General features: G+C 41.5%; 1 protein-coding gene across 7 annotated transcripts; it reads right to left on the minus strand.

The window, feature by feature from the left end:
- Positions 1-1,456: 1,456 nt before the first annotated feature.
- LOC122408396 (RNA-binding protein 24-A-like) lies at positions 1,457-27,393 on the minus strand. Of its 7 annotated transcripts, XM_043415161.1 has the most exons (8): positions 26,845-27,393; positions 22,154-22,670; positions 20,197-20,323; positions 17,298-17,358; positions 8,708-8,797; positions 7,258-7,481; positions 5,304-5,414; positions 1,457-5,109 (listed from the first exon to the last, which is right to left on the minus strand). In XM_043415161.1, the coding sequence occupies exons 2-8, from the start codon at positions 22,424-22,426 to the stop codon at positions 4,967-4,969; spliced, it is 1,029 nt and encodes a 342-aa protein (XP_043271096.1). In that variant the 5' UTR covers positions 22,427-22,670; positions 26,845-27,393; the 3' UTR covers positions 1,457-4,966. The 7 variants fall into 7 exon arrangements, with proteins under 7 accessions (XP_043271096.1, XP_043271094.1, XP_043271092.1 ...); XM_043415159.1 differs by lacking the exons at positions 5,304-5,414; positions 8,708-8,797 and having other exon boundaries at positions 7,042-7,481; positions 22,154-22,463; positions 22,544-22,670; XM_043415157.1 differs by lacking the exons at positions 5,304-5,414; positions 8,708-8,797 and having other exon boundaries at positions 7,042-7,481; positions 22,154-22,466; positions 22,544-22,670.
- Positions 27,394-27,417: the final 24 nt, after the last annotated feature.

Below are 27,417 nucleotides of genomic sequence, written 5' to 3' on the forward strand. Positions count from 1 at the left end.
TCTTCCGTTTCTTTCCATCGGTAAAGAGGCTTTCTGCCGCGAAACTTGTTCGTGCGTCACGCACAAATACATAAAGAAATTTTACGATTGTTTATATTAATTATAAAGAAAATTTCCATGGATATGACAGAAGAGGCATCGACGAGTCTTCGTATTCGCGATGGGTCGACCACCCAAGAATAACTTTCACAATATCGACTTTGACTGATAGCTGGCAGTCATCGCGAAATACTTACTCAGTTATGAAAAAAAAACATCGCTTTCTTAAGGAGGGGGGTGGATCACGAAATCAAAATAATCAAAATTTGATAAAATTTGGTGATAACATTCTTTGGCATCAAGTATACAAATACAATTTTTTTCAAATTTTGGTAAATATGCAGAAGTGGAGCTCTGCCCCAAAACGGCTCTAAATTTTTTTTTATGAGGTTCCGATATTTGGAAAATTGACCACCTCCCGAATATCGAAACGTTTCAATATTTACATATGTAAATATATACACAAACGTGCATCATATTCCCAGGCTTTAAACATCGTACGGTGAATCACACGTACAATTTTGTTGATCCATACTGCAGCATTTAATCCATCTTACTGTATTAATTAAATGAAAATCAACATTTTCAATATGTGAAGAAAAAAAAATGAAAAAAATTTTTTTGGGTCAATAAGGTCATGCGCCACCATAATATTGCTTGTTATCACGTTGCCCATTCATAAAGAACTTAAAAAACTTAAAAAAAAAAAAAAACAAATTAGCCGGATTGTAGGTGGAGCCCCACTTCTGCATAATTACCCAAATTTTTTAACCACATGGTTATCGCATAATTGAGCGTTAAATCGAAGTTCTTATGCACGAGATCTATAACTGTATATATGTAAATTCTCTGCTTATACACGTGTACTTTAGTGTTCAATTACTCGAGAGCTATGTGGTAGAAAAATTTTAAAAAAATTATATTGTCTTATATATTTTTAAAGAATACATTTACCAAATTTTATGAAATTCTTCATATTTTTAACATGCTTTAGCATGGCAACATTGTATCGTCGCGATCCACCCTCCTTAACGATAAATATGTTGATACAAACTCTCGGTGATATGAAGGTGATGCATTTTTGAAGCTGCGAAGATGATAGAAAAATTGTGTGTAGTTGGAGGACTAACTAACTGGACAGAGTTAGTTCAGGGTCCTTGGAGAGTACACAGTTGGGAAGGAATAAGGAATCACGGTAGTCTAACGTCCTGTGGTGCCTGTGCGATGCGTGCACAACCCAAGGCGTTGAAGCTCGTAATTTGTAGTCTACGAGCCTTTTTTTTATATTGGATTATCTTTATCACAGTGTGAAAAAATACTGTGAAGAAGATTGCGAATGAAAAATTAGAGGATTCGTGCAAAAGGATGAGAGCAAATTGAAATGCGCGTCTGGTTGAAAGATTAATAGACGCAAAAATCCTAGTTTCTCTTAGAGACAATATATTTGTTTGGTATTTTTTTTTTGTTGTTTTTCTTTTCTTTTTTCGTTAATCTAATATACTACGGTATAATATTATTACTGAAGATAACAAGCGATATATTACAATTGACGATCCGCTGGTTGACGTGTGCTAATTCGTTAAATATACTCGTAGACCTAAAAATTCTACTCGCATTGTTTAACGCACTGTCACCGGTACAATGTTTGTTGTCGTTATTTCTCATTGCTTTTGAGTGATCGTCAAGGCATTTTTGTCCATTTCTTTGTGTGCTATTTCCTTCTTGTGAAACTAACGGTTGCCGGTGTAATTCAACTTTTTTTTTCATCTCACTGATGGATCTCTTCTGCCTGTATATCATAAACGTTTAAGTACAATTTTTCATGAATACGGTCAGTGAGGAAGAGTATGTAATTGTAAATAATAATTAATGATAATAGCAATATTAAGAGTCAATAATAATAATTGTAATAATGATAATAATAAAATGGCAATAATAATAAAATAATCGTCGCACTAGAGGTAATAATGATAATAATATTAATTTATTTAACTATTAACCTATACGATTGAATATATTTTATATGCTTATAATGAATTATCATTACTACTTAGACTTAAATGTTTCATTACTCTCTTCCTTTCTCTCCTACCATTCTTTTTTTGTTTTGAACCTTTCTTTCTCTCTCTCTCTCGCGTGTCTTTATACAAGTACAACTGATTTTACGATATTTCTAATCCCAATATTGATTTGCTTATTGTTTTTGTTTCTTCCTTTTCGTTTGTTTCCCTTTACATTTTTGAGTTAATCAGTATCTTAGTCTCCTTCTGTCCTTATGAAATATCAATCGTTTAAGGACTGAAGAACAATGTAACTTCCTCACTTGAGTCACTAAGATTTTAAGACTAGACAGCCTCATTCCATTAGCTCTCCGAGACTTTTCTGTCTTTCTCATTCACTCACTCATTTTCATCTTTCTCTTCTCTCTCTATCTATCTCTACATTTCTTTTTCATAGTCTTCGTTTCTTCCTTATTCCCTTACCCTTTTGTTGTTTCTTCCTTTCTTTTTTCTCCTTCGAATTCTCGTTTGTTCTTGCAATACAAAACTAGCACACGTTCCTCTCTGGCGAATACCTTTTATTATGTGTGTCTCCGTTTCTCGGTTCCTCTCTAGAGTAAACCAACGTGTTCTTACTGACTAGCATCTAACCGACGAATGAGTACAGGGCCATGAGTGGACTTGAACTTTGAAATAAAGCACCAAAGGACGATTGTGAATAGCGAATCGACGTAGTTTCATAAAGTGCGTTTTTTTCTCGCATTAAACGTGCCTCATATTTCTGGATATTGAATTGACGTACGACGATTTCAAAGAACCAATTAAACCGGCCAATATTTATTACGAAAAAAATATTTTTCTATGATTATCAGCGTTCAGTGTTCACTTGTGTATACATTTATGAACGTTTTTTTGTACCATCTTTATTCCGTTATCTTCCAGGACAATGCTACGTCAACTGAGCTCCCGGTACTTTTCGAACCGTAAATTGTCTCAAGTGTCGAAAAGCAAATAATCGTTTCGAGTTCGCATAGAGAAAGTTGAACGACTGGTACAGCGACATTGATAAAACAATGCGAGTGAGAATCGCGCGAGCACGAGTAAAATTGAAATTAATTCTTTGGAGCACGGTACATATGGAAATATTGAAAACAATTTAGCCAAGACTTTCGACACTTGAAACAGCTTTTACAGAAACAACAAAAAGTGCCAAGTTCGACAGCTGAGTCGGCACGTGACGCGTCGTACGTACTCGGGATTCAAGGCCACGATAAAAGACACTTTGCAACTCGCTTCGGATGACGAAGCCAACCTCGGTTAGAGTTTTGAACGAAATATACAGTGTAACAATGAAAAAAAAAGAAGAAGGAAAGAACAAAAAAACAGGCTCCATCTCTCGTCTCGTTATCGAACGCGTGCATGGACCGAAAAAAGGTGACGAACCATTTATCTTTTCATTCTCATCGACTCTATTTTAACATCGTCCATATGAAAAAAAAAAAAAAAAAAATGAAAAATGAAAAATGAAAAAGAAAGGTTGACGATAAGAAACGAAGCTTGGATTTAAAGCTAGAGTTTCGTAAGGCCTAATTGTTACAGGACACAGCGTAGTTTGCCTCCTAACGATAGTCCGTGAATTCGCTTCAATAACGAAACATATATCTTACATCAGAGACGAGAAAGTCGTCCCTCGACTTTCAACTGTTAATTATCATGTACTATGTATAATTGTATTTTTTCTCATATCTATATTTATACATGTGCATATATTTCTATATACAAATGTATAGATATATATATATATTTATATATATATTTATAATATATTTATATGTATTTATAGTGTAATAATCTATTCAGACGTTTAGCTGTCCCGAAATGATACAACGTCGTAAATCCTTCGTCGTACTTTACAATAACGCGTGTAAATTATTCTTACATCAATAGCAGCTCGCAACGTCAATATAAATAGTATAACACTAGTATCTCTCTTTGGAGGGCGATTGGCTGGCTGCATTCGGCATTGCCAATTTTGGCTCCTAATTATACGATGGGGACCTGGCATATACGTGAATGAGTCTACGGTAAGGAAGATATTCTAGAGGAGATTTACCGTGAATTACACTTATTTTCCATCTATCTATTTATCGGTATGTCTATATAGTGAGACAAGAATGGTGAAATGTCAGATTTGCTGTGTTTCGAGGAAATTTTTAGAAAAACATCGATCGAAAATACCGTTTCGAAGGTCACTGATTTTTTTACTAACGACGACAAAAATAACAATTCTTGATCCCCATTTGTTTTTGATTCCCTTTTATCGTAGTCATTTCATTGTCAAGGGACTCTTAGAGAAATAATCATAAAGATAATGATCGGCCGTTATTCGATTTCTACCTACGAATTTTTACTCGTTATTCGCTTCTTATCCATCAAAACGAGACTATTTTACTCGCTAGACGATCTCCCGCGATCCTCAATTTTCACGATGAGAAATAATCTCGCGCTGCTATATTCTGGACGATCGAAAATACTATTTCGACTTTTGTTTTTTAGTTTTTTCCATTTTGATTTGAGCTCGTGAAAAAGATGTTCTGATTGTCATGTCGTCGCGTTTCGAAATGATAAAACGAAATACTCTCGAAAATACGATGATCTCGACGGTTGAACTGTCGTCGGTGAAAAACAAAATAACAACCGAATCTTGTTACGTTTTTGGTAGAGAACAATCTGTCGTTTCATTCGAGTCAGCGAAACGAATGGCTTTCTGCCGCTATCATAGACAACATATTGATTCGTGATTTTCGAATTCGTCTATCGCGTTACGTTCGTTTTTGAGTCTCGCGTCGCAATTATCTTCATTTTTTTTCTCCATCCCTTTGTAGCGTCCAAATTTATATCTCTTGGAAAGATCTTGCGAGCATCTTCTACTGGAGTCTCGCTTCCTGGGGTGTCGTTTGGTAAGGCAATCCCGGAAAAGCCGCACCGGCCGTTGATCCCGGCAATCCTGCGGCACCGGGCAACGCAGCGTACGTGTACGAAGTTACGTAATTCGCTGCAGCTGCGTTCGCTGTAACAAAATCGTCGAAATAACAAATTAAAAGCGGAAAGACAGTGAGCGATCGATGCAAATTTTCTTTTTTCTTTTTTTTTTTTTTTTTAATATCTCAAGCATCTTCTGCTCTACTGAGAAAAAACAATTGCACACAAAAAAGAATTCAAGTTTAAATACAAAAAAAAATAGATATGAAGCGAGCTTTCTACCTGGTTGAGTCCATAAAACCGATTTTTTGTTGGTAACATTTTCCGAAAGCCCGGAAAGAGCTTTCTGAGGAAGGAGAGAGTTTACTAACTGCCCCTGGAATAGCTGATTAGCTGTAAGATCAAAAAAATTTCGCTTTATATACCCGGATTTCAAGACGTCAACCTTTCCAAGCGGTTTCCTCGAATAAAAGCGTTATAGCAAAATTTTGAAAAGCCTCGTAACCAAGATTGACGAATTTTTATATGTAAAAAGAGAAGCACGCTCCACAAAGTAGACGGCAATAAATAGGTTTCTTCATGAAAAAAAAAATATAAATTGCAAAAAATAGCATGAAATCAACGACTTTAATTTGACCACTTATTCGCACATACTCGCATGATTCGACAATATTTTTACCATTTTGTTTTTTTACTTTACGCCGAGTACAATGGGTGATAACAACGCCGAATTGAATTGAAGATTTTTTTCCAAAACTCTCCCCTTCAGCCCGTTCGAAGTTCGAAATAATTTAGCAACAAATATTTCATGCATTACACGAAGAAAGTCGAATTAACGTACCTACCAAGTTCACATTTGATCAAATGAATTCATGAGCTTATTCCTAACAGCTAATCGTTTCTTGAACAATAAGATAGAAAGCTCCGTTTTATATATTTTTTTTTCTTTCAAAAATTGACAAAATTATATGATAAGATTTCCTTTGCATAATTATTCCGTTACTTATCGGTCATAACCGAATGTATAAATATTCAATAAACCAAAAGCCAAGCGACAGATCCTCGACCAGCAACGCGGCAAATCCGCCCGCCAATGCCCCACCACCATCACCATCATCATCATCACCAACATCATCATCATCATCATCGTTGTGAACCATCGATAACTGCATCATCATAGCACGAAACGGGAGAGTCGCGTGCATTTTTTTCGTGTGCTATACGTGTGAGCGTAAAACATGCAACGTTCTGTCTAATCTCAAATATTCATGTTCGACCGTGTCTTTGATTTATCGTTTTTCCACTATCAACTGAAAGAAATTTCGTTCGGAAATAATTTCAAGATGGACACAATGATCAAGCAAATGAGTGTTCCAAGCAAGTCGTCCGGCAGCTGCGTAAATACTGGTAAATTTGATAAGTGAACGCGAACTGCCGATTGTTCGATAGTCGAATTTGGGAAAAACGATAAGTAGGTTTGACGAAAAAGTTTGTCATTAATTTAGCAGCGACGATTCCGATTGAACATGTGCCAGGAAAATATATTTCCAGTAACACTGTCATTCACATTCGTTCAAGAGTAGCTCTACAATAGAATACTCATTATGCTTGATCGGATGCTTGAAGAAAAACAGATCTACCGAAGAGAAAACACGTGGCAGGGATGCACGTAAATATTTACAATACAATACTTTCCGGAAAGCGTGTCAGAGGATGAATCATGATAACTTTTGAGCACAGTTCGACTGAAAATAGAGAACGAAAATAGTTTTGTACGGTTCGATGAAACTGTCCCAGTAAAAGTTCAGGAGGCTTGTAATTGTCTAGTGAAAAAAAACGTGCTGCAATTCCCACAAAAGCTTTCTACGAATATATCGTGTACCCGTGAGGCAAAATAATAAAGGAAAATAGTCCGTCGATGGTTTGAAAATGGTGTGTTTTCTCTTGGAACAACTCTAGCCCGAGTTTGGATTGACGAACGTGTTTGTGTGCGTGTGTGTTTTCGGTATGAAATCGCTACCATTGCCACGAAGCATTGACGGCAGATAGAATGTCAGTGGGTTTTTGTCCAATCGATGGTGTCCCATCAAACCCGGACTTCCGGTAGTGTTCCCGTTATGCTGATGCTGCTGATGTTGTTGCTGTTGTTGCTGCTGTTGTTGCTGTTGATGGTGGAGGCGATTGGCGAGTTCGTTGCTGTCGATTGGGCTCTTGTGGACGTTTTTGAAACACATACCGGCGGCAGCAGCGCTCGTGTAGGGCGAATATGCATCGGCAAAGTTGTACGACGTGCCAGGGTAGCTCGCAGCCGCGGCTGCCGCGTTCTGGTACTCGTAGAATTGCGATGCAGCCGCAACAGCGGCTGCGTGACTCAGTTGCGTCGTTGGCAGCTGAAGAAGTTGACCACCCGGGGCCGCGGCGGCGAGATACGGCGATTGGTACATATAACCTGGTGGTACTCTGGAAGAACGAAAATAACGTTCCGTTAGAACAAAATGCCAGAATTTTAGCACTTTCATTGACGTTGGAAAGTAATCGACGATCCGTTTGCTCCAAATTCCCTATGAAACAAAGCATGGCATCGAATTCAAGGCGCGTGCGGGAGCCTTTCTCAATTTTTTCGTAATTCAAATGCAATTGTTCCGGTCTGGTTAATGAGCAGGCAAACTCATCGATTTATTGAATTATTGAATAAGAAAGTGTCGCTCTTCTTTAGATAAAATGTTTCATTTGAAAAATAGTCTCCGAAAAAGACAAAATTTTGTGTAATCAAAAATCGCTTTGTACAAATTTGACAATGGAACTGGACGACATGAATATTCGTTTTGGAATAGGATGGTGTATTTACTGATTCAGTATAAATGTGTCGTAGAACACGTATGGAACGTTTATAGAACGCTTCGTTGTTGTAACGTATCGCTTCTTACATATTTTAGCATATAATTTATTTCCTCGGGTCTTTATCACGAGACAAACGGATCTGGCGATTACTGGAACGCATAATAGCGAGAAGCCAAGAAATGCGTGACAAGAACGGGGGTTTTAAAAAAATGTCTCAATTTATTTTCATTCTTGCTCGAATCATGAATTTCGTGGCTTCGCACTTGCCGGATTGCGAGCCCGACACGTCGAAAAATGGGTAAAATGTTTCGATCAACGTCAAAAACAGGCTGTTTTGTTGTTCATGGAGTTCCGTTCAACGATGAAAAATTCAATCGAATATTACACAAAAGTAAAATGCCACAACACTTTTCGTGAAACCAAAAACACTTTTTTTAAAGAATAACGCCAAATTTACCAATCATTTTTCGTCCGTGCACTTTCTCGTTTATTGTATTAAAAAAAAAGTAAGGATAAAATGAAAATCAGTAGTTCAATATAAACAGCTACCAAAGTACAAAAGCACGCAACACCAAACGACAACTCGTGAGCCGAGGGAACGACCTGGGTCGTGCGTCAGTTTTGCTTGAGTTCATTATTTTCAATATTATATACGAAATATAGTATTTATTGTTTTAATTTGATCCTGTACGTCAAACAATGCCAAACACTCGGATCAATTTCAGCGCAAGAAACAACAAAGTTAATGGAATATTCGTATGTCATTAATACCACAGTGTCTCGTCTACGAGGACTTTTATTTTAGTAAACGTCAGCGAAAGTAAAAAAAACAGAGTATTGAAAACCTCAGTGCCGCGGTCGGGGAGATTTGCGAATTTGATCCGTACGGGTTGGCGTCGTTCGAGGCATAACCGGAAGTTGGCTCTTCAGGGAGTCTGAGAGGGAATATATAGGAACGTGAGATACTTTAAAGTGTCCTTTGAGATCGAAGAAGTGCATACGTCGATAAGTTTCGCGAAAGCATTACATTCGCTTATTTTTAATTGCTCATTCGTCCAGAAAATTCTTCTACGTTGCTCGTACATGGACCGAAAAAAATGTACGAAACAGTCGCGACTCCAAAACAATTGGCATCGAATAAATGAACAGACGAAAACTGCTACGTCAAAATGATCGCCCGATGCACATCCTCGTTCTCCCCACAAAGAGATCAACCCCTCGGACCCTTTAATCACTTCATATTATCATATGATGATACATATATTTCAATAAAAATGAATTAATGGAAGAAAAAGAAAACTGGAAAAGTAACAATTCCAAACGTCTTCTGCCAAAGAGGTGTCGCCAAAAACAGCAAACCAAAGAAAACGTGTAGTAGGTACAGCATATCCTATATATAAATAAATATATATATATATATGTATATATTCATATATATTACCCACATATTATCATATTTATGAACGAATATACACGAGTAAACATATAAAATATACATATATGCAGTATTTACTAAATCGGCACACGTCACACGAATTATCTAACACCAACGTTAGTACCTGGATCGCACGCTCACGATCGATCACTCGCGCAGCGATTTCATAGTTTCTTGTTCTTTATATTGAGTAAATGATATGTGAATAATCTCGAGAGATCGCACTGAATAATGCGCGCAGATTGATTGGCGGTGTGTATTTTATTGACGGGAAGAAATGCGAGAATAAAAATTGAGGAGTGAGACATCGCGAAAGTTGTATGCCGCCAGTCTCGGTAAATCCTCGCTTCCTGGACAGCCCTGAACTTTTCAACGGATCGATAATAGCCAGTATATTCCGAAGGGTATACATTGCTGGCACAGAGGGGGGGGGGGGGGGGCGGAAAAGGGAATCGATAATACCGTAGTCCTGGGACCGTCTCGAAATGACCGCGATATCGGAAAACGAATTAGTGGATTTTCACTGGCGACGTTCCTGGCGAGCAGGGAACAAGAAATAACGTTTTTCTTCTGCTCCTGCTTTTGGGGCTGTGAATACAGAAAGAGTGAATTTGTGAAGACTGAACGATCGCGATGCACTGAAATGGGACGAGCTGGTAAAACGGTTGTTCATGAAAATTAATAAACTCGTGATGCAGCGTTCTTCAGGCCTCGATCGAAGAAATCGTAGCGTGTGCACGACACGTGTGTTCTGACGTGAAACTTCCGGTGAAGAGAGTGGTCGGCTGACCACTCGTGCGTTTCGTGCGGGGACCGAACCGGAAGTTCACAGTGCTCTCAGTTGTTTTCTCCTTCTCTTTCGCTCTTTTGCAATATTAGTACACTATAACAGAGCGTGTTGTATTTTAGTACAGTCGATCACACGAATTGCTCAGAATCGGGCCGAATAAATGTGCGCGGATGTATCCTGCCAGCAGGAATACAATTTGCTGTGTGTGTGTGTGTGTGTGCGTGTGTCTCTCTCGCCAGGGAATTTTCATAAAAATTATCTGTCGCTCGCATCTCTCGGTGGAGGTCCGTGCATTATGGATGGCTCGCGTGTCTCTCCTGTGGTCTTTTTAGCTCGAGAAAAAGTCCGATCCCCACCTGGCTCGAAAAAAAACAACACTTCAGGCCCCAATGATGTTTCATTTACTTTTGTATTCCAACCCAGTTTTTTCGACGCTTCACTGCTATTTTCAATACAAACTCATCGTTATCTTCGCAGAACGTCCAATATCTGACGATCAACCGAAACCTCCGACCATCCGAATCTTTAATCACGATAAAATTCTTAGAATTATCTACCGATAAAATAGAGCTTCGATTATTATCGAATCCTGCACTACAAAAAGTCTTATTCGGCCCCAAATTTTTCGAAAATCCAATACAAAAATAGACACGTATAGAGCGCCTGAATCTCTTTACGACCACGTTTTTATGTACTTTAACGGTGCGACGTGCAATATATTACAAGAGATGTCACAGCACGATGGCTCATTATAACTGGATCGATGTTCTACTCTGAACGAAATGAAAAAATGATAGAAATGTGCATTATACACACATATTTATAGTGATAAATGCAATACGAAATGCATATAAATATCGTTTGTCCCCCGAGCACTTATTTTTCCTCCGACATCCATGTCGGTATTTTCCATGTAGAGCAATTTGCGTAATTGATAAAATAAAATGTAGGGTAAAAAGTGACAAGAGGACGACAGCGCGAGATAAAAATACGCCGTTTCAATAGCGCACCGCGTTTATGCATTTTTCCAAATGAGTTTTTTCCGACTCGTAGATACATTTGTGCTCCCCGATCGGCATGCGAAAGCCAGACGAAAAATGACATTAATTCCGCATTCTGATCGCGTACGCCCGAGAGAAGGGTGACTGATAGAAAGAAGAAGATTGGTCCGAGTATGACTCGTGGTTAGAAAGGGGTGATTTGAAAGGCTCTTGTAAGGCGGCGAGGGAGGATGTCCGGAATCGCTTTACGGTCACGAAGCTCGCAAAGCTTCGTAGCTTTCGTGCTTTGGCGAGCTTTCGTGACGGAAACGAGTAAACCACCCTCGATTTCCGACGCAAAGTGGCCAACTGGCTGATTGCGATCTTGACTCGTTCATCCCTGCGGCGTATTACGAGTCACATAATATACTACGCATGTCCATACGATACTAAGAGTTTCATGAACACGTAGCCGAGTGATAACGTGCAATGGAATGTCGTTAAGGGCTGCAATCTTTATATAGCGCTGAATATAAAAGCGATTTATAAAATTGATGAAAAGTTCGACCATTCGAAGACTGATTCGATGCTCGATTCGGTTTTTCTGGCCCCAGTAATTCTCCGGAGCCTGAGAAAATGGGGGAAACATATTTTTCAAGCACCGTCTGGATTTTCCACGTAAGCGAAATTTGTCCATCGCACGAGGCTCGCGCTAGCGCAAGAATGGGGAAGAATCGTGAGAATGAGCACGTAACTCGGGGGGTGGCTACAACGGAGTGGCGCCGGCGCCGCGGATAATCCAATGGGATGATCCTCCAATCCGTGGAAAGCTACGAACCTCCAATGAGGCTTCGACCGAAGCCTCATTTCGGGGTGGTTTCGGCCACAAGTGTCACGCGCACTGACACACCAAATCCTCCCCTTTGTCCGAGGGGGCGAACTCCAGGATTCTCCCACGTTGCTAATGTTTTCCCCCCTTTTTCCTAGCGCTGCTGTGACCTCGGACGATGACTCTGTCCTCCTGGACGTTTTTAGTGCCAGCAAAGCATAAAACGTCGTTATAAATCAAGATCAAGCTCGAATGATAATTGCAGCTCATAATCACGTTGATTTTGCGCGCATTGCACGAGTGTGCCGTTGGCTCGTTTTGACAAAAAGTCTTCGAGCTCCAGTAAGTGTGCCAAAAATATAAACGCGTTGGAATAAGGAAGGACGGAAATATCGTGAAGGGCTGAAAGAAGCTTTTCGGAGCCTCGTCGTCATTCGTCTCGCAATATTCGTCAACACTTGTGTCCGTCTAATGAGCCACTCAAATGCGCCGGAAGAGCTTCTCGATGAATCTAAATTCCGAAATGCAGAGAGAAATTTGGAGGAGCGAGGCCTGATGCAGTTGGAGAAACTTTCGAAATCGTCGGAATATCGTGAAAGCGCCTCGACTGCTCCAGCGTTGGGGAACATTTTTTTAGAAAACCGCGTTCTCGAAAGTCGGGGGAGTAAATACGCGCTGTCCCCTCGAGTCGTTAGAGACACGCTCGATCTAATAGCCGTAAAGCCTCGAACGATTTGAGCAACGACGACAGGTGGACAAGATAAGTCTGACTTGCTCCAATGTCTCATCTCCCTTCCTCTCTTTCTCTCACACACACTCTCGTTTCCCATTTGGCTCCCCAACGAACCAAAAATAGAAAGCTCTTTCGGTCCTTTGTCGACGAGGGTTATACGGCAAAAGGATGAGTATCGTCGTCGCGAAGACGCGCCACGACGAGACGACGAAGAAAACGAATGAAATGAAGAAGGAAATAAACTGCTGCGCTGAAACAAAATTTACCGGGGGAAGAGAAAAGGAGAGGGAAAGCACAAGGGTCATAAAACCGCTAAAAGTTGCACTCCTTTGTCAAGACAGTGCGCGGGAGTCGGAGATGGTGAGTTTGAGGAGAAAGAGAGAGATAATGAAAAGCCGTAAGTAGAATTCATCGGGCACGTGTTTCGAGGCGATATTCCGTGGCTCGTTACACTCGGTCGTCCGTAGACAAACGGGAGGCGAATTCTCGAGACATCGTTTCATCGTAATTTCATTATTTTCGACGTCTGAGAACATTGAGAATTCTCAAAGCCATCGATAAGTCGCGGAACACGTGTTCGCTGCTGGTAGACAATCCCGCTGAGAAGAATTTTCAGTGGAAGAAAAACGATGTCAACCCGAAACGAAGGGACCGCGAGAATAGCGATGTTTTTAAATATATAAAGCCGGGCGCGAGTAGGATGACCGGAAGCAAAATGATACTTGAGGTGGGGGGCTGAAAAGACCAGAATGAAAAGAAGGAAGAGCTTGCACGAGTGGAAACTCTGCAAGCTTCCTCCCCGAGTGTTCCAAAGAACCCCTTCGTCTTCGTCACCGAGGAAGAAACAAGAGAAAGAGGAAGACACCGCCGCGGAGAAGAAATGGGCGAAGAGAGAGAAGGAAGAAGGCAGGAAGAAGACGAAGAAAAGAAACGTCAACAAGAAGGCGAGAGATAAGATAGAGGAGACGAAGAGTGTGCGAGGAGCCGAGAGGTTGACATCGAGGGACAGGTGGATCTAAATAAAGACTGGACCGAAGCCAGGCTCCAAGATGGCCGGGCGCGGTAAAAGCGTACAGTCGTTTATGTAGAACCTCCGGAGACTTACGACACCAAACAACATCAGCGAAATGTGTACGAGAGCGCACAGAGCGGCGAGAGGGACGGGCGGTGAAATGAGGGGAAAAAGAGAGCGAGAGAAACAGAAAGAGCGAACTGAGGCCATCAGCCACAGCGAGTTGCCACCGCGGTGGTGTTGAATTTCATTTGAGTGTCCGCCCACGACCCTCCGACGTGCGTACGCGGGGCCGTTCGTCACGAGAAAGGATTTGGCCCGTGACGCTTGCTCATCTCTCTGCGCTCTCATCAGCATTCGAATCTTGAGAAACAGTCCTTTTTTCACCCTACGTCTTTCCTCGCTCTGATTAGTTTCTAACACTTACTCGTCATTTATTTTTCTCACTCGGCTGTCATGGGTCGTAATTAGACTTTTGTAAAAGGGCGAATCGTCGGTAAACTCTCGCAAAGTTATGGCTCCAATATCCTTTCGGGGTTAGCCAGAATTTTCAAATTTTTCATTAAATACGAATTTATCAAATTTATTCCACCTCGAGAACAAAATTCGCCAATGTTACGTTGAGGTTTATAGCCGGCTCAGTGAATCTGCATATTTTCCTTCCCCTCCGTCGCACTACCCAAAAAAATTAACCGTCACAGCTATTTTCAACGACCGACTCGATTTTTCGACTTTTCATGACCACCATTTTCCAAACCGAATTTCGGATTGGAACGCGCGATCGAGGCGGCTACGCCGTGTGTTATTAAGACTCAAAACCACCACGTACAACACCAACAAAAAATAATAAATCAACAAATATGAAATAAAAGAATCAAACTAGGAAAGAAAAATTGAGATTAAAATTGAGAGAAAAAAAATTAAACACCAATAGCGACACCAAGTGTAGAGTGTGCAAGCCCTTATCACACACGCAAGAAATGTTATTAATTATTTAACAATATTTTTTGGCTAAATTTCAGAGTGTGATTCACATATTCGTTTCAAACTTCGTGTTGCGAATAGTAAAATCAAATAATCGGAAATTAATGAATTCGCATAATGTTTTTTTTTTTTTTTTTTTTTTTTCATTTATTTCCTATGCACGATGTCATTATTTTTAACACGTTGTGTTGCATTCTCGAAACAAGGCAAGGCCGAAAAGGCGTTGGAAGAGCGAAGATAGCTCGAAAATCAATCTCTCAAAGGGACTCCTGATGAAATTTTTACGTTTCTCTTTATCGTGGCATGCTGAAAATCGCAAGTGCACGAGTGTGTACGCGTTCAGTAAGTGTGTATAGAAATCTGTACGACGGGGTCACCTGCATCAGTTCGAGCGAGCACGGGAACTTCGACGCGAAGCGCGTCTGCTCTATTTCCGTCGAAATTCCCTTGCACTAAATCACTATACGATGCAGCAATATCACTCGCAAACTCGAGCTCGTCCCGCGCCATCAATCCCATCACCAAATTAAAAAACAAGGTTAACGAGAACATGAAAAAAGAATTTTTGTACAACCCACGGTTTCTACGGGGGTAAAAATATCGAAATAAAGTTTCATCCGACGATGAATTTTGTGGGAGCGTCTCCCTTAAAATCCTCCGCAGTTATAATCGTCGTGATAAAGTCAATAATTTATTTTAACATTCTTTTTCCACCGTTCTCATTCGACTTCATGTAACTTGAGAATTGAGAAATGGGTCAAAAAATCTATAACGCCGGACGCTTGGAACGAGTCGGCATTCGTTTCTACACAGAGCCAAAAGGGTCATTGGGAAAAGTGTGATTGAAACATTTATTGCGAAGCGGATTTCGAATAGATTTCAGAAATATTATTTTCACTTGTGTTTTCACAAAAAGTATCTGACGTCAGCGCTACCGAAGTACTTTGTAGGAGCTTTCAGACTGGAGTCTGTCGAAACAAAATCTGGTGCAATGGGTAAAAGCTTCGATATTGTGCGTGTATGTTGACAAGATTTTGTAAAAAACGGAGAAAAAAATACGTGAAGGAAAAAACACGTTCAAGCGTCAATTTGAAACCGAGTGTGTGTGTGTGTGTGTTTCCACGATACATAATAATCTAGAGGCGAGAGTGTGATGAGCCAGCAGTAGGTCAAGTTCGCAGGACAATTGACATACGTACTCACGATAAATGCGTTATTGATTGACGTCACTCACGCGACAACCGTCACCACTGAACATCACCATTAACAAATTATCATTAATATTATTATTATTAATAATCATGATCGTTTTTCTGTGATTAATTGATTATTGTGAATTGATCCAATGCCGGATTAAGATAAAGTGAGAATAAAAAAAAGTGACACCAACGAATCAACCGCAGAGGCAGAGTGTAGTGAATAAATTCACAAGACTGCAACAATTAATGTAAACGAAAAAAAAAATTTAATAAAAAAAAATAAAAATAAATAAAAGAAAAAGAAAAATAAACTCAAAAGACAAAGAATAATCACAAGAGAGAAAAAATAACAATCGGTAAACAAACAAGACAAAAAAATCTCAACAACCGCAAATCCATTTCAAATTCTCATAATCACGTAATAACCATCATCAAGAAAGTATAGGAAACAACGAAAGAAAGAAAAAAAAGATAAACGTCAAAGAAAAAAAAAAACACAACCCCACAAAATTCGATCCTCGGAGAGATCTTTGGCAATATTATTTGTATACTGAATATAAAGATAATTAAAAAAAAGGTAAATAATTCGTAGATAGGTACTCATGGTCTGTTTTGTTCGTATACGTGTGCGTGTGCCGCTGCTCTGTCGCAACATCTCTCTTTTCTCGCCCTCTCTTTCATCTTCGAACGTTCTTTTTCTCTCTTTCTCTCGCGCGCGCTCTTCCCTTACTCCTGAATCCCCTCTCTAGTCTGGTCTCTGCATTTTGTTTGTTTGATTTTTTTTTGTTTTTTTTTGTTTTTTTTTTAATGACGCGATTGAAAAATCGTTTTTCTTTTCTTTCGCTCTTTTGTCTCGTCGTCTTTTCTCGAGGACAGTTAACAATCCATTTTGTTTGTTTTTCAACTGAGAGGAAGAAGAAAAAGAAGAGGGATCACGGGGACTCTCGAGTACCCCGCGACGAACGGGGTAGGTTCGAAGTTCACCGTCTCTCCTCGTTCAACCCCACCATCTCAATCTCAATCCTCCCGTTGTCTCGAGCTTGCGCTCGCGCGCGCTCTTCGGGATGCTGAAATGTCATTTCACATTCTCGTTTTAGCGGTTATGGAAATTCAAGTGTTTCTCGAAGTGAAGAAAAACCCAACGGCCGTACCCAACTGTAATCTCAATGATTTATAACGAATTTAAAATTTCTCCGGAATCTCTTTTCATGTTATAATTAACCCGGAATATCCAAGGAAAAAAACAAAATCGGATGTACTTCATCGCGCTTCAATTCTCATTTCAAAATCTCCGACAAACAAACTATTCGAAATGATCTCCCTCTCGCTCTCACAAGAGGTCGAACTCGTCTCGATCCTTTATTATATTAAAAACGTTTCTACCACCGTATTTCAAAAGTAAAAATACTAGAAAGAGAAAAAACACAGTATAATTAAGAAACGCGCGTTGCCAACGCTAGTTCGAAAACTTACCCATACTGGCTCGGTAGAACTGCGGGATACCCTGCTCGAATACCAGCTGCGAATGGGAATGCTGAAATCACAAAGAAAAAGGGTTCATATGGGAACGCGCACGTTGTGATATTCGTTTTGATCGGACAGGCAACCTAAAATATGCAAATATCAAGGTCTGATTGAGACTCATTCATATGCTCTCTCTCTCTCTCTGGCATCGAGAGACACAAGAAAATGTTTGTAAGTTGCTTGAAAAGCTGACTGCGATGTCGAGTAAAAGTCTAAATCGAACGACGACTAGAATACTCCATTCGCGACGCAACAGCGAATTATGGGAACTGCAGCAACGACAGAAGAGATATTTTCGTCGTACACTTTGTTATCCTTGACGTCACTGGAAACACAAGTTTCCTCGTAGGAAACAATAAAAGCAATTTTTTACGACGCACGTACTATAAAAGACGCGTGATTAAGCTCGAAAAATGGAGCACGAATGGTCGCGAAATGATTGTGCAAAGTTTTTGTGGAAGAGTGAGCAATAGAGGAAGAAAGAAAGGGAGCGGGAGAGAGAAAATGGAAAGAAAGTATGTCCGCATAAACGGGGGGCGTTGGATTAGAGAAGGCTGGCATGAGAGAGTTTGGATGTCTGGCCAGACGTCCCAGCCATTATATTCGTACGAGCGTTATTCGCTGGTGAGCGACAAAGGCAAAGAAAGAACAAGAACAAACATTGGAACTGCGTTGCAAGAGAGAAAGAAAGATAGCAAGCAGCGTTTCCAACCTCAGGGCAGCAAGACCGAGGAGTGTGCGCTGTGCAATTTTAGACTTAGGGCCATGACGAAGAAGAAGGAGAAGACGAAGAACGAGAAGAAACGAGAAGAGGACCGTCCCGAGCGGAGCTTGAGCAATGTTGGCCCGATGCCACACCGCCGAAGATCGAGACTTGGGAGTCTTGCGATCTCGAGAAACAACCGAGACCTCGCATGACTCAGGAAACTCAAGAATCGAGGGATATGATGAGTCGAAAATATTCCTCACCGCTCCGTCATCGTCCTACGTCGTTGATACCCTCGCTCGCCATCTCTATTCACGCAAACAAGACAAATACCGCAGATCGCCAGGATCCTGGTCTCAACTAACGACAATTTCATGCCCAAATCTCCCAGGATTCACTACATACACCCTCCGATGAGCAAGAGAACTTTTGGCTTATCCTTCGAAAAATTCTCAAACACGAGGGAACGAAGACTCAATTCGAAAAAAAAATAAACGTGCCTCCGAACAATACTCGCACACACGCACTCGAGGTAATCAAGACAATTGTATCGTATTGTGACAAATAGCTGAAATAACGAGTCTTTCATTTGCAAATTGTTTCTTGCATATATGTATATCGATAACGTGTCAGAGCCCACGTCACAATATTCTACCTGGTGGAAGTCACGGCTCAAGAGTGTGTGTGTGTGTGTGGACGACTTCGCGGTTGCTTTCTATCTCACCCATACGAGCCTCGTGGTTTCCCGACAGGTACGATCCTCGAGCTGTGTTCTATCGATTCGCCAATGACATACATCGCTTCTAGACGCAACCGGGTGACACTATATGGCAGCGCAGTAGAACATATTTCGAAATGGGTGACTATGCGGCAATTTAATGGCAAACACTCCAATTAAGTTGCCATCGAATGTGCGCCCGGTCGAGTCCTTCACTTTATTCATTCGCCATTTATCGTTTACCAAGGGAAATCTATTTTTTCCAGCAGTCTCACGCCACGGCTCGTGGTCCCTCAACTTGACACAAGCCATTTTAAAGCCTTTCCATTATCCTCATTTCTTTCAACTTTCCACTCAAACTTCCAAAAGTTATCAGAATGGGGGGAAAACATTTTGTGACAAATTTTCTCAAAATGGAATGAAAAAAAAACTTTTCCACTTTCAATTTCAAGAATTCATCCGAGTTCACCGATTTTTCTAACTCGACTAATCGGCACAATTGCCGGCGACGTTCCCTTTTTCCAGGTACTCAAAATAAATAATCGATGACTTGGAGTTTATATTCTAACATCGATTCAAAAAACATTTGGTTATTATCGATTTGCGATGAGCATTTCGTCGAGCAGAAAGTAAGGAATAAAACCCTCAAATAGTTTCTGTTCTGGAGCTCTACGCGTTGTAACGAACTGCTTAATGGCTTTCGGGGAAGAAGATCGGTGGTGATAAGTTAATGATACACATGGAAATGAGAGCGTACCAAGCCAAAAGTTAAATATCACTCTTCGAATGCGAGCACAGGTGAGGGAGGGAGGGGGGAAGGGAATCGAAAATTTCAATGATTTTCTGGCTGCGATTCAACGACGCAAAAGCCCCGGGATGGTGACAATCGCGCGTGCGAAATGTCGTTGGAAACGTTTCGCCTTTTAGAATGACAGCGAGGTTTGACGGCGAGGCATTTAGTATAAGCTCCGGCAAAAAATATGACCGAATGACGTCAGGCGATGAAAGCCGAAAGTAAAATAAAAAAATGGCATTACAGCAGAAATATTGAAAGTTCAAAATCATTATTATTTATTTGTTCAAAAAAGTTCAAACTTCGGCTCATCCACGTACGGTTCACGTGTTTGTTTTGACTACATATCCCACAGGCGAAGCTACTAATGTTTGCTCGCTACCCTCTTATCCGGACGTTAACATCGAGGTGGCTCGTGAAAAATTGATGAGAAAAATTCTCGATCGATGTTACGTTCCGTACGTCTGGTCTCATTGTATCTCAACTTGAACATTTCGGCAATTACGAGAAAAAAAAAAAATAAAAAAAAAACAAGCAAAATATAATATTCGAGGCAGTTCTTGGCTCGATATCAATCTCGTAACAGCCATTCGAAGGATGAAACGTAAAGTAAAATGAATTTTTCACTCACTTGCTTGGAGATTGCCCCGTGGCTTTGCCCCCAGAATTGCGAGATTCACGTTGGCTTTCCGACCATCGATTATGGGATTTGGGTCCTTGCAAGCTCGCTCCGCTGCTGGTCTGTCACCCATTATTACCTGTGAACACACGTTTCAAACCTTACGACGTGAATTCATTTGATCATTCGATCATTCGTCCTAGTTACGAATAACTCCATTTCACTTCGTTCGAGTCCAACGAAATGAACGAAAAAAAAATTTATTTACCAATTTTTTATTTCACGAATAATTGTTTGAAAAACTACGAGTTGCAAATTCGGCAGGGAACAAAATTTGAGATTTACTGGAATTATTAGAGAGTTTCTTTAGAACGTTTCGCTGGACTCCAAACTTCAGCGTCGTGGGGAAAACGTGGTTAACGTTATAATTCAAAGAGGCAGGGTAATTCGAATAATAATGGAAAATTAAATGGTATTCGAAAGTCATTAATAAATGTTGACAATAATTGATCACATCGAAAGGATGAAAATATAGGAAATATGCAGAGAAAAATAGATCAAGTTTTGGAGTTGACGCAAAAGTTGGTAAAATTTGTGAGCAGTCTGAAAATAACTTGGATGTCACGCTGTTTGGACGAGTAACAGGTTACACCTGATAAATGCGGCAGGTCAGATATTCCACAAAGACAGGTGGACTTGTATACAGCGATACGAAAGAGGCATCGAAAAAATCGAGTTTTACATCCGTTCGTATTATCGCGATAACTGCATGGCACGATTTCAACTATGAAAAGAAGGGGTACCGTCATTCGCGCCTTTCGATTATTACCAAAGGCTGTATTCATCGGTTCTTTGACTCGAAGAAACGTGACTGTAACCGGGTTTAGAGAAGCACTCGTCTCGCCCAACGGCACACGATAAAAACACCGCAAGAGCGACGTGTTATCGCCCCATGTTTTACGTTAGCACCAAACAGAAGAGTCCGCGACTTGTACGTAGCAACTTATTCAAGTAGAAAATGTGAATACAAAGCATCGAAATACCTCGTCGTAATGGATATTTTTTTCTATTTTTTTCTTGTCTTTCAATTTCAATTATTTTTTGTAAAGTAACTAGAAAAATTGTACGACACTTGGATCGTTGTCTTCGATTTATTTATTTGTTCAAATTCATTGATGTTGAAGTTTGCAACGTTGGAGTCCAACGAAAGGATCTACAAAAAAAAAAACCCCCAATAATTCCAGTAATTTTCCACTTTTGTACACTGCTGAATTTACAATTCGTAGTTTTCAGTCTACACCAAGGGTTCGTGAAACGAAAAATTGATGAATTACAAATATTCTTTTTCCTCATTTCGTTGGGCTCCAGCGTTGCAAACTTTCAGCCTCGTCAATTTCGTTCCCTACCGAAATTGCAATTCGTAGTTTTCCAACCTACACCAATAATTTCGTGAAATAAAAAATTTGTGAATTACAAATGTTTTTTTTTTTCGTCAAATTCGTTGGACTCCAACGCTGCAAACTTCAGCGTCGTCAAATTAATTTGAATTGTTAGAGTTAAGGAATAAAAAAACTTTGATAGTTTTGAAACTTTTATTAAAAAACGAATTAAATTCAGGTGCCAAATGTGAAGAATTTTGAGAGCAGAGAAACTCAAAGATGAAAAAAACGAAAGAGTCCAACGAAATGATGTAAAAAAAACCCTCCAATAATTCCAGTAATTCTCCAATTTCGTTTCCTGCTGAATCTACAGTTTGAAGTTTTTCAACCTGCACCGATACTTCGTGAAATAAAAAATTGGTGAATTATACAAATCTTTTTTTCGTTCATATCGTTGGACTCAAACGTTGCAAACTTCAGCGTCGTTTGGGCACATTTCTCTTCAGAAAATGTTCTCTTGCGGATGAAAAAAAAGGAAAATGCGAAGCACCTTTTTATTTGAAATTGATCAGCAATTTCGGAATACTTACGAAACCATAGCCTCTACTTTTGCCAGTCTGCCTGTCGGTGATGACGACGGCTTCCTCGATGTCCCCGTAGACGTTGAAATGTTCTCTGAGGCTTTTGTCAGTAGTGTGATACGGCAAACCACCGACGAACAATTTAGTCCAGGTGGTGTCTTTCTGTTGCGGCGTTACGCCGGCAAGAGCGCCGAGACTGGAGACGAGCTCGTCCGGCCCTGGAGCACCTACGGTCGCGACCGTACCAACGGCGCTCAAACCCGCGGCAGTCGGCATCAGCATTCTCAAAATTTTGGCGATTTTGCGGGACAACCGCGCCCTTCTTTCACCACGAAAGACAAAAATGTAAAGAGAGAGAGGAAGAGAAAACGGTGAAAAAAAAACAGAATCAAAGATCACCTGAGGAAAATATAAACTTTTATATATTCCTCGTGTACGTGGAACGACGCACGTTCACCGTCCGCACTCGGCACTATTTATTTATCACAGGCGTTTCTGGAGCATTTATGTGAGCTTCGAGGGCTGTCTGGAACAAACGAGAAAAAAAAAAAAAAAAAACAAAGTCGTGAGAATCATTCTTTCCTTTCGTCGCTGCGAGTTATTTTTTTCATTCAATTTTCGTGCACTCAGGGTCATCAACACCAAAGGCAGAGGAAGAATCGTAGGAGGAAGATTCTGGGGAAGGGAGAGAGTGGAGCACCTTGCGAGGTTGCGCAGATGGTGGATGGAACACACGTTCGGGGTTGAAAGATCAACGATTTCAAAGTTGGCCTCAAATTTCCAGAGGTAGGCGAGTCGCCTCACGATTTCGTGAAACTTAATTCTCCCTAAAAGATACTCTCTCATCCCGAAACTTAACAGGATCGTGGCTTTCGTGACTCTTGACATTGCCGATCCGACATGTGCTCGTACTTCAGTGTGTACACACGTGGAAGCCTCTTATCGCGTTCTTCTAGTCTCGGAGGACGTTGACCCGTTTCAGGGGCCATACATCGAATTGTAACGACGACCTTCAATAGCAAACAGAGAATTTCACTATTCACTGTAATAAAAAAAGGAAGAAAGATGAAAAGATCCAAGCACACGGGCTGAAAGAGCTAGCGAGCGATGGAAGAACTGGAGTAAAATCCAGCGAAGCTATTTCGCGAAGTGTGCGAAAGCAACGGAGAGCTCGTCAACATTTTCAGTCGTAGGAGCGCAGAATTTCGTACTGGTTTCAAGAAAAGGCCAGAGAGTCGAGTGAAAGAGGCCCAAACGAGGCTGAAGGGTCCTCCTATCGAGCTTACCTCTCGCACACTCTCTATTTTTCTTTTTCCCTCATCCGCTCTCTTCCTTCCTCTTATTGTGCGATGAATGGCCTTGGGAAGGGTAAGGGGTGTCTATATTTCTATAGGGCCCAGGCTCTCTCCCACCAGAGCGGTTGCCAGTTAAAAAGAGAGCCGTAGAGAGCGGGAGAGGGAGCTGCCGGGGCCCGGAGAGGCCCAACGGACCGTCAGGGCCTCGATGCTTCCTCCTGCTGTTCCCGATCCCTAAACGGCAGCTGCTTTTGGCTCCGGCTGGGCTGTTTCGCTGCTGCAGAACCGGTGCACCACGTATTGTCGTGTGTATGTAATGCCCACACCATCGGATATTATACTCGCCATTTACACACATGTGCCTATGAAAACGTTTCGATGTACGTGCGCGAAGACATTCAGACTTGTGCCTGACCCGGTACGGGGATAGAAGCGGGACGAACCTGGCTCTCTGCCTCCACTGCACGTCATATCGCTATGCGCGTAAAAACCTCTCCAACTATGTATACCGCGATGTAGTTGTTGAGAATTACGAGGGCTGGCTGAACCAGGCCCTGCAGCCGGAAACATCCGAAGGCTTCTCAATGTCCCGTCTTACGAACAAATCCACGAGCACATGTGTACGTATTTAAACACACCTATGCGCACATAAACGTATAGACGGGAACATGTACCCGATGAAATTTCTGCGCTCACAAAACGGACCACCGGATCACACGGGATCCCCCCTCTGTCTCGTGGAACGGCCTTAATGGGATGCGTCGTCAAAGAAAATAATGGAAAGCATCATCCGAGCGAGGGAAGAGAGAAAAAGATGAACGGAGTAGGAGAAATTTTCTTCCCCTCCGAGGGTAACGCGCGCTCGAAAAAGAAAAGACGCCCTGGTGGATTTAAGGGGAGGTTTTCCACGCTTTTTTTTTCAAAATATCGATCCTTATCGATGCCTACCCAGGATTTAACGCAGCGTTGCAGAACCCAACACGCGTCCTCCTTTGTTACTCCGATTCGATGAAAACTGGGGGCTACTTTTTCTACGCTGACGATTGTTTTTCACTCTAGAGCCTTCTGCCACGGATTCGAGCCGCAAAGGGGGAAAATTCGACAGGAAGTAACCTACATGTGGACTCGAGTTCGCTGTCCGGAAAATTCTCGCGAGTTCTCGGCGACAGACCCCACGCGCCAGGGCTCGCAGGAGGGTGAAAAACGAAGGGTGCCCCCTGCCTCGTACTCAGCCACTGTGCATGGAATATTCACTTCGAGAATGGCTCTGTACTATGTGCGAGTGTGAACGCACATGTTTCGTGGAATTCAACTGGAAATGCGTAGCCATTGTGATTACTGGCTCTAAAGGCCGAGCATGTATCGCGATAATATTCACGAGGGAATCGAATGAATGATCAGCCAATTAATTCAGGTGCCTTAGTCTACGCTATGGAACTTTCAGTTTCGGATCCTCGGCTAGTAAATAGTCAATCTTACGACTTGGTCCGAAGAACGGAAAGAAAGAGGGGGAACGCTCGATTGTTTATTTTGGCGAGGATTAGTTGCGCGATGGGTACACCAATAATTCATTGTAATTTTCGAATCCCCCGAAAGCAGCGGCACGTTGAACATTCGGAATTGGGCATCGTCTGCTGTATTTACAGCATTGAATAAATATTTCATGATTTTTTTTATTTTTCAAGGACTCCCTGAAACTTCATTATGAAACTCGACGTTTATGAAAATGAGACGACAAAGTTTCTCGGCCCGAAAATTTCTCTCTCACTTTTTGCGATCTCCGTTGCGAGGAATCGCGAAATCGTGGCGGAGCGGGAACCCCCCTCCGTTTGGTTTATTAATAAACATGCCGGAGAAAAAGCACGTGCCCGAGCTGACGAGACAGAATTCGAGGCAGAAATTCTGCGCGAAAAATGAAATAACGCCTCTTCTCGGTCGTCCGATTTTGAGATGGGAATTTTCGACGAAAAGATTTTCTCTTCTCCGCTCAACAACGATACGAAAAAAGTGCGTCAAGTCGCCGAGAAGAAGGCTGAGCACGACTGACATTATTAGCGGAAAACTTAGTTTTCGTTCGAAAATTTCGTTCGATGTATCCCTGTTACGAATAAGTCTGGCGGGGGTTAAGTTGAACAAAAGGTTCTTGAGGGATTGCCCCAAGGGTCTCAGCCAGGTGTTGGGACTCGGAAGGGTGCAACCCTCCCGCAGATATATACATCAATGGTTATGTCCCACCCCTCTCCGTCCCCTCGTCCCTCCCACGAAAACGAAAAGTTTTACGACGCAGTAGAGCGACCACGGTCCCTGGCCCGAGCAACTTTTCGACGTTGACACTTTTCAATGCACGCGGCGTTACAACAGCGGGCTGAAAATTACCGCGGATCTCAATGAGACTCGTAAAAATTCAATAGAAAATACACCGTCGACGAGTTTTGTATGTCAAACAGGTCATCGACGCAGCTCGTGTTCTTTAGACCCATACAAAGTTGCATTGAGGCGAATTTACGCGGCGAAGGAGGGCCAACGCGACGCGCACGAAGACACCACGACTGTTTTGTATTTTTGCCAACCACGCGAGTCTTTTCCAAGGCACTTTTTTATGTGCCGATGATTTCTGAAGGTACACGAGCGCGCTCGATATTTCTTCGCGGATCCCGTGCATTCCGCAGATTCTTTACTTTGTATTTTCAATTCTGGGAAAGTAAATACGTTCGTTCTATCATCTCGAGCGAACTTACTGGTTGACAACAGTTTTTCGGCGAAACGTTTTTTTACTCACTGGCAATAGTTCGAACGAGCAGCACACCGAGTGGACGAAAATTATTATATTACCGGAGGAAATGAGATTTAAGAGTTTGATCAGAGTCGCGGCACCGGTTTATCTCATTCGACGACGATTCACGCGCGATATTAATCTTTAATAAATGAATTCGGGAGGAGAGTACCGATTTCTCACCCTCGAAAAAGCGACTTGGCAGTAATGTCGGTTAGTCGGAATTAGAGACGCGTTATATTTAGCCAGCAGCGAGAAAAATGTGTATAGATATAGACGCAAAGTTGGACCCGCCGCTCGTCGCCCGAGACGCTCCTCTTCGAGACGATGCGATATACGAAGAGGAAAAGAGAAAGAGACGAGAGCGCGAGCGGGGGTGTGTGTGTGTGAGAGAAAGAAAGAGAAAAGTCTTTCGGGGCCCAGGGTAATTCCCGCACTCGCGTAAATCACCGGAGCCTCAGGGAAATGCGGAGAAGCAGGGGAAAGGAACTCGGAATTTCGGCGTGTGCGTGCGCGCGTAGGCAAAAAGATCTACTGTAAAAAAATGTCGTCACAGGTTTAGTCGCAACTGTGCAATCATTTTCCCAACAGCGCGTTTGAAAAATAACGATATTGAATGTAACTAAACTCACCGAGGTCGTACGGAACTTTATACGCAATAAGGAACGAGGTAGTTGCTTGCGTACAACAAAGTACGATCTAGGCGAAATTATATCATTCGTAAAATTCCCACGCAGATTACAAACGACACTTTTATTTAACTCCTGGCGATTTAAATCCACACGAAGATGTTATCTCGAGGTTTGAGATCAATCGGGCACCCACGCTCGCACAAATTCAATATTCAATAAAAATATATAAACGCGTATACTCCAAATTTGATTAACGATTCAGTTCCAACAACAAAAGGACGAACAAGAGAACAAAAAGAAACACGTAACAGACGTTTTTGCGGACGATAATTCAATCCTCGCGCGACATGAAATTCACGGGAGAAAGCTTCGCGTGAAACAATGCGAGGTTTTTATCAACAATACTATTTATAAATTAATCCTTTTTCCTCTTACGAGCTTATTTCGAATTCTCGTTTTCGCGCACACACCCGACTGGTACGAAGGTCCACGTGTGAATGCCGATCAAGGTTTGAGGCAACCGCGATGTTCGCTGGTTCGCCGGAACCTCCTGGCCCGACGAATCTCATTGGA

The sequence above is a fragment of the Venturia canescens genome, chromosome 3 (genome assembly GCF_019457755.1).
Source record: "Venturia canescens isolate UGA chromosome 3, ASM1945775v1, whole genome shotgun sequence".
Lineage (NCBI taxonomy): Eukaryota > Metazoa > Arthropoda > Insecta > Hymenoptera > Ichneumonidae > Venturia > Venturia canescens.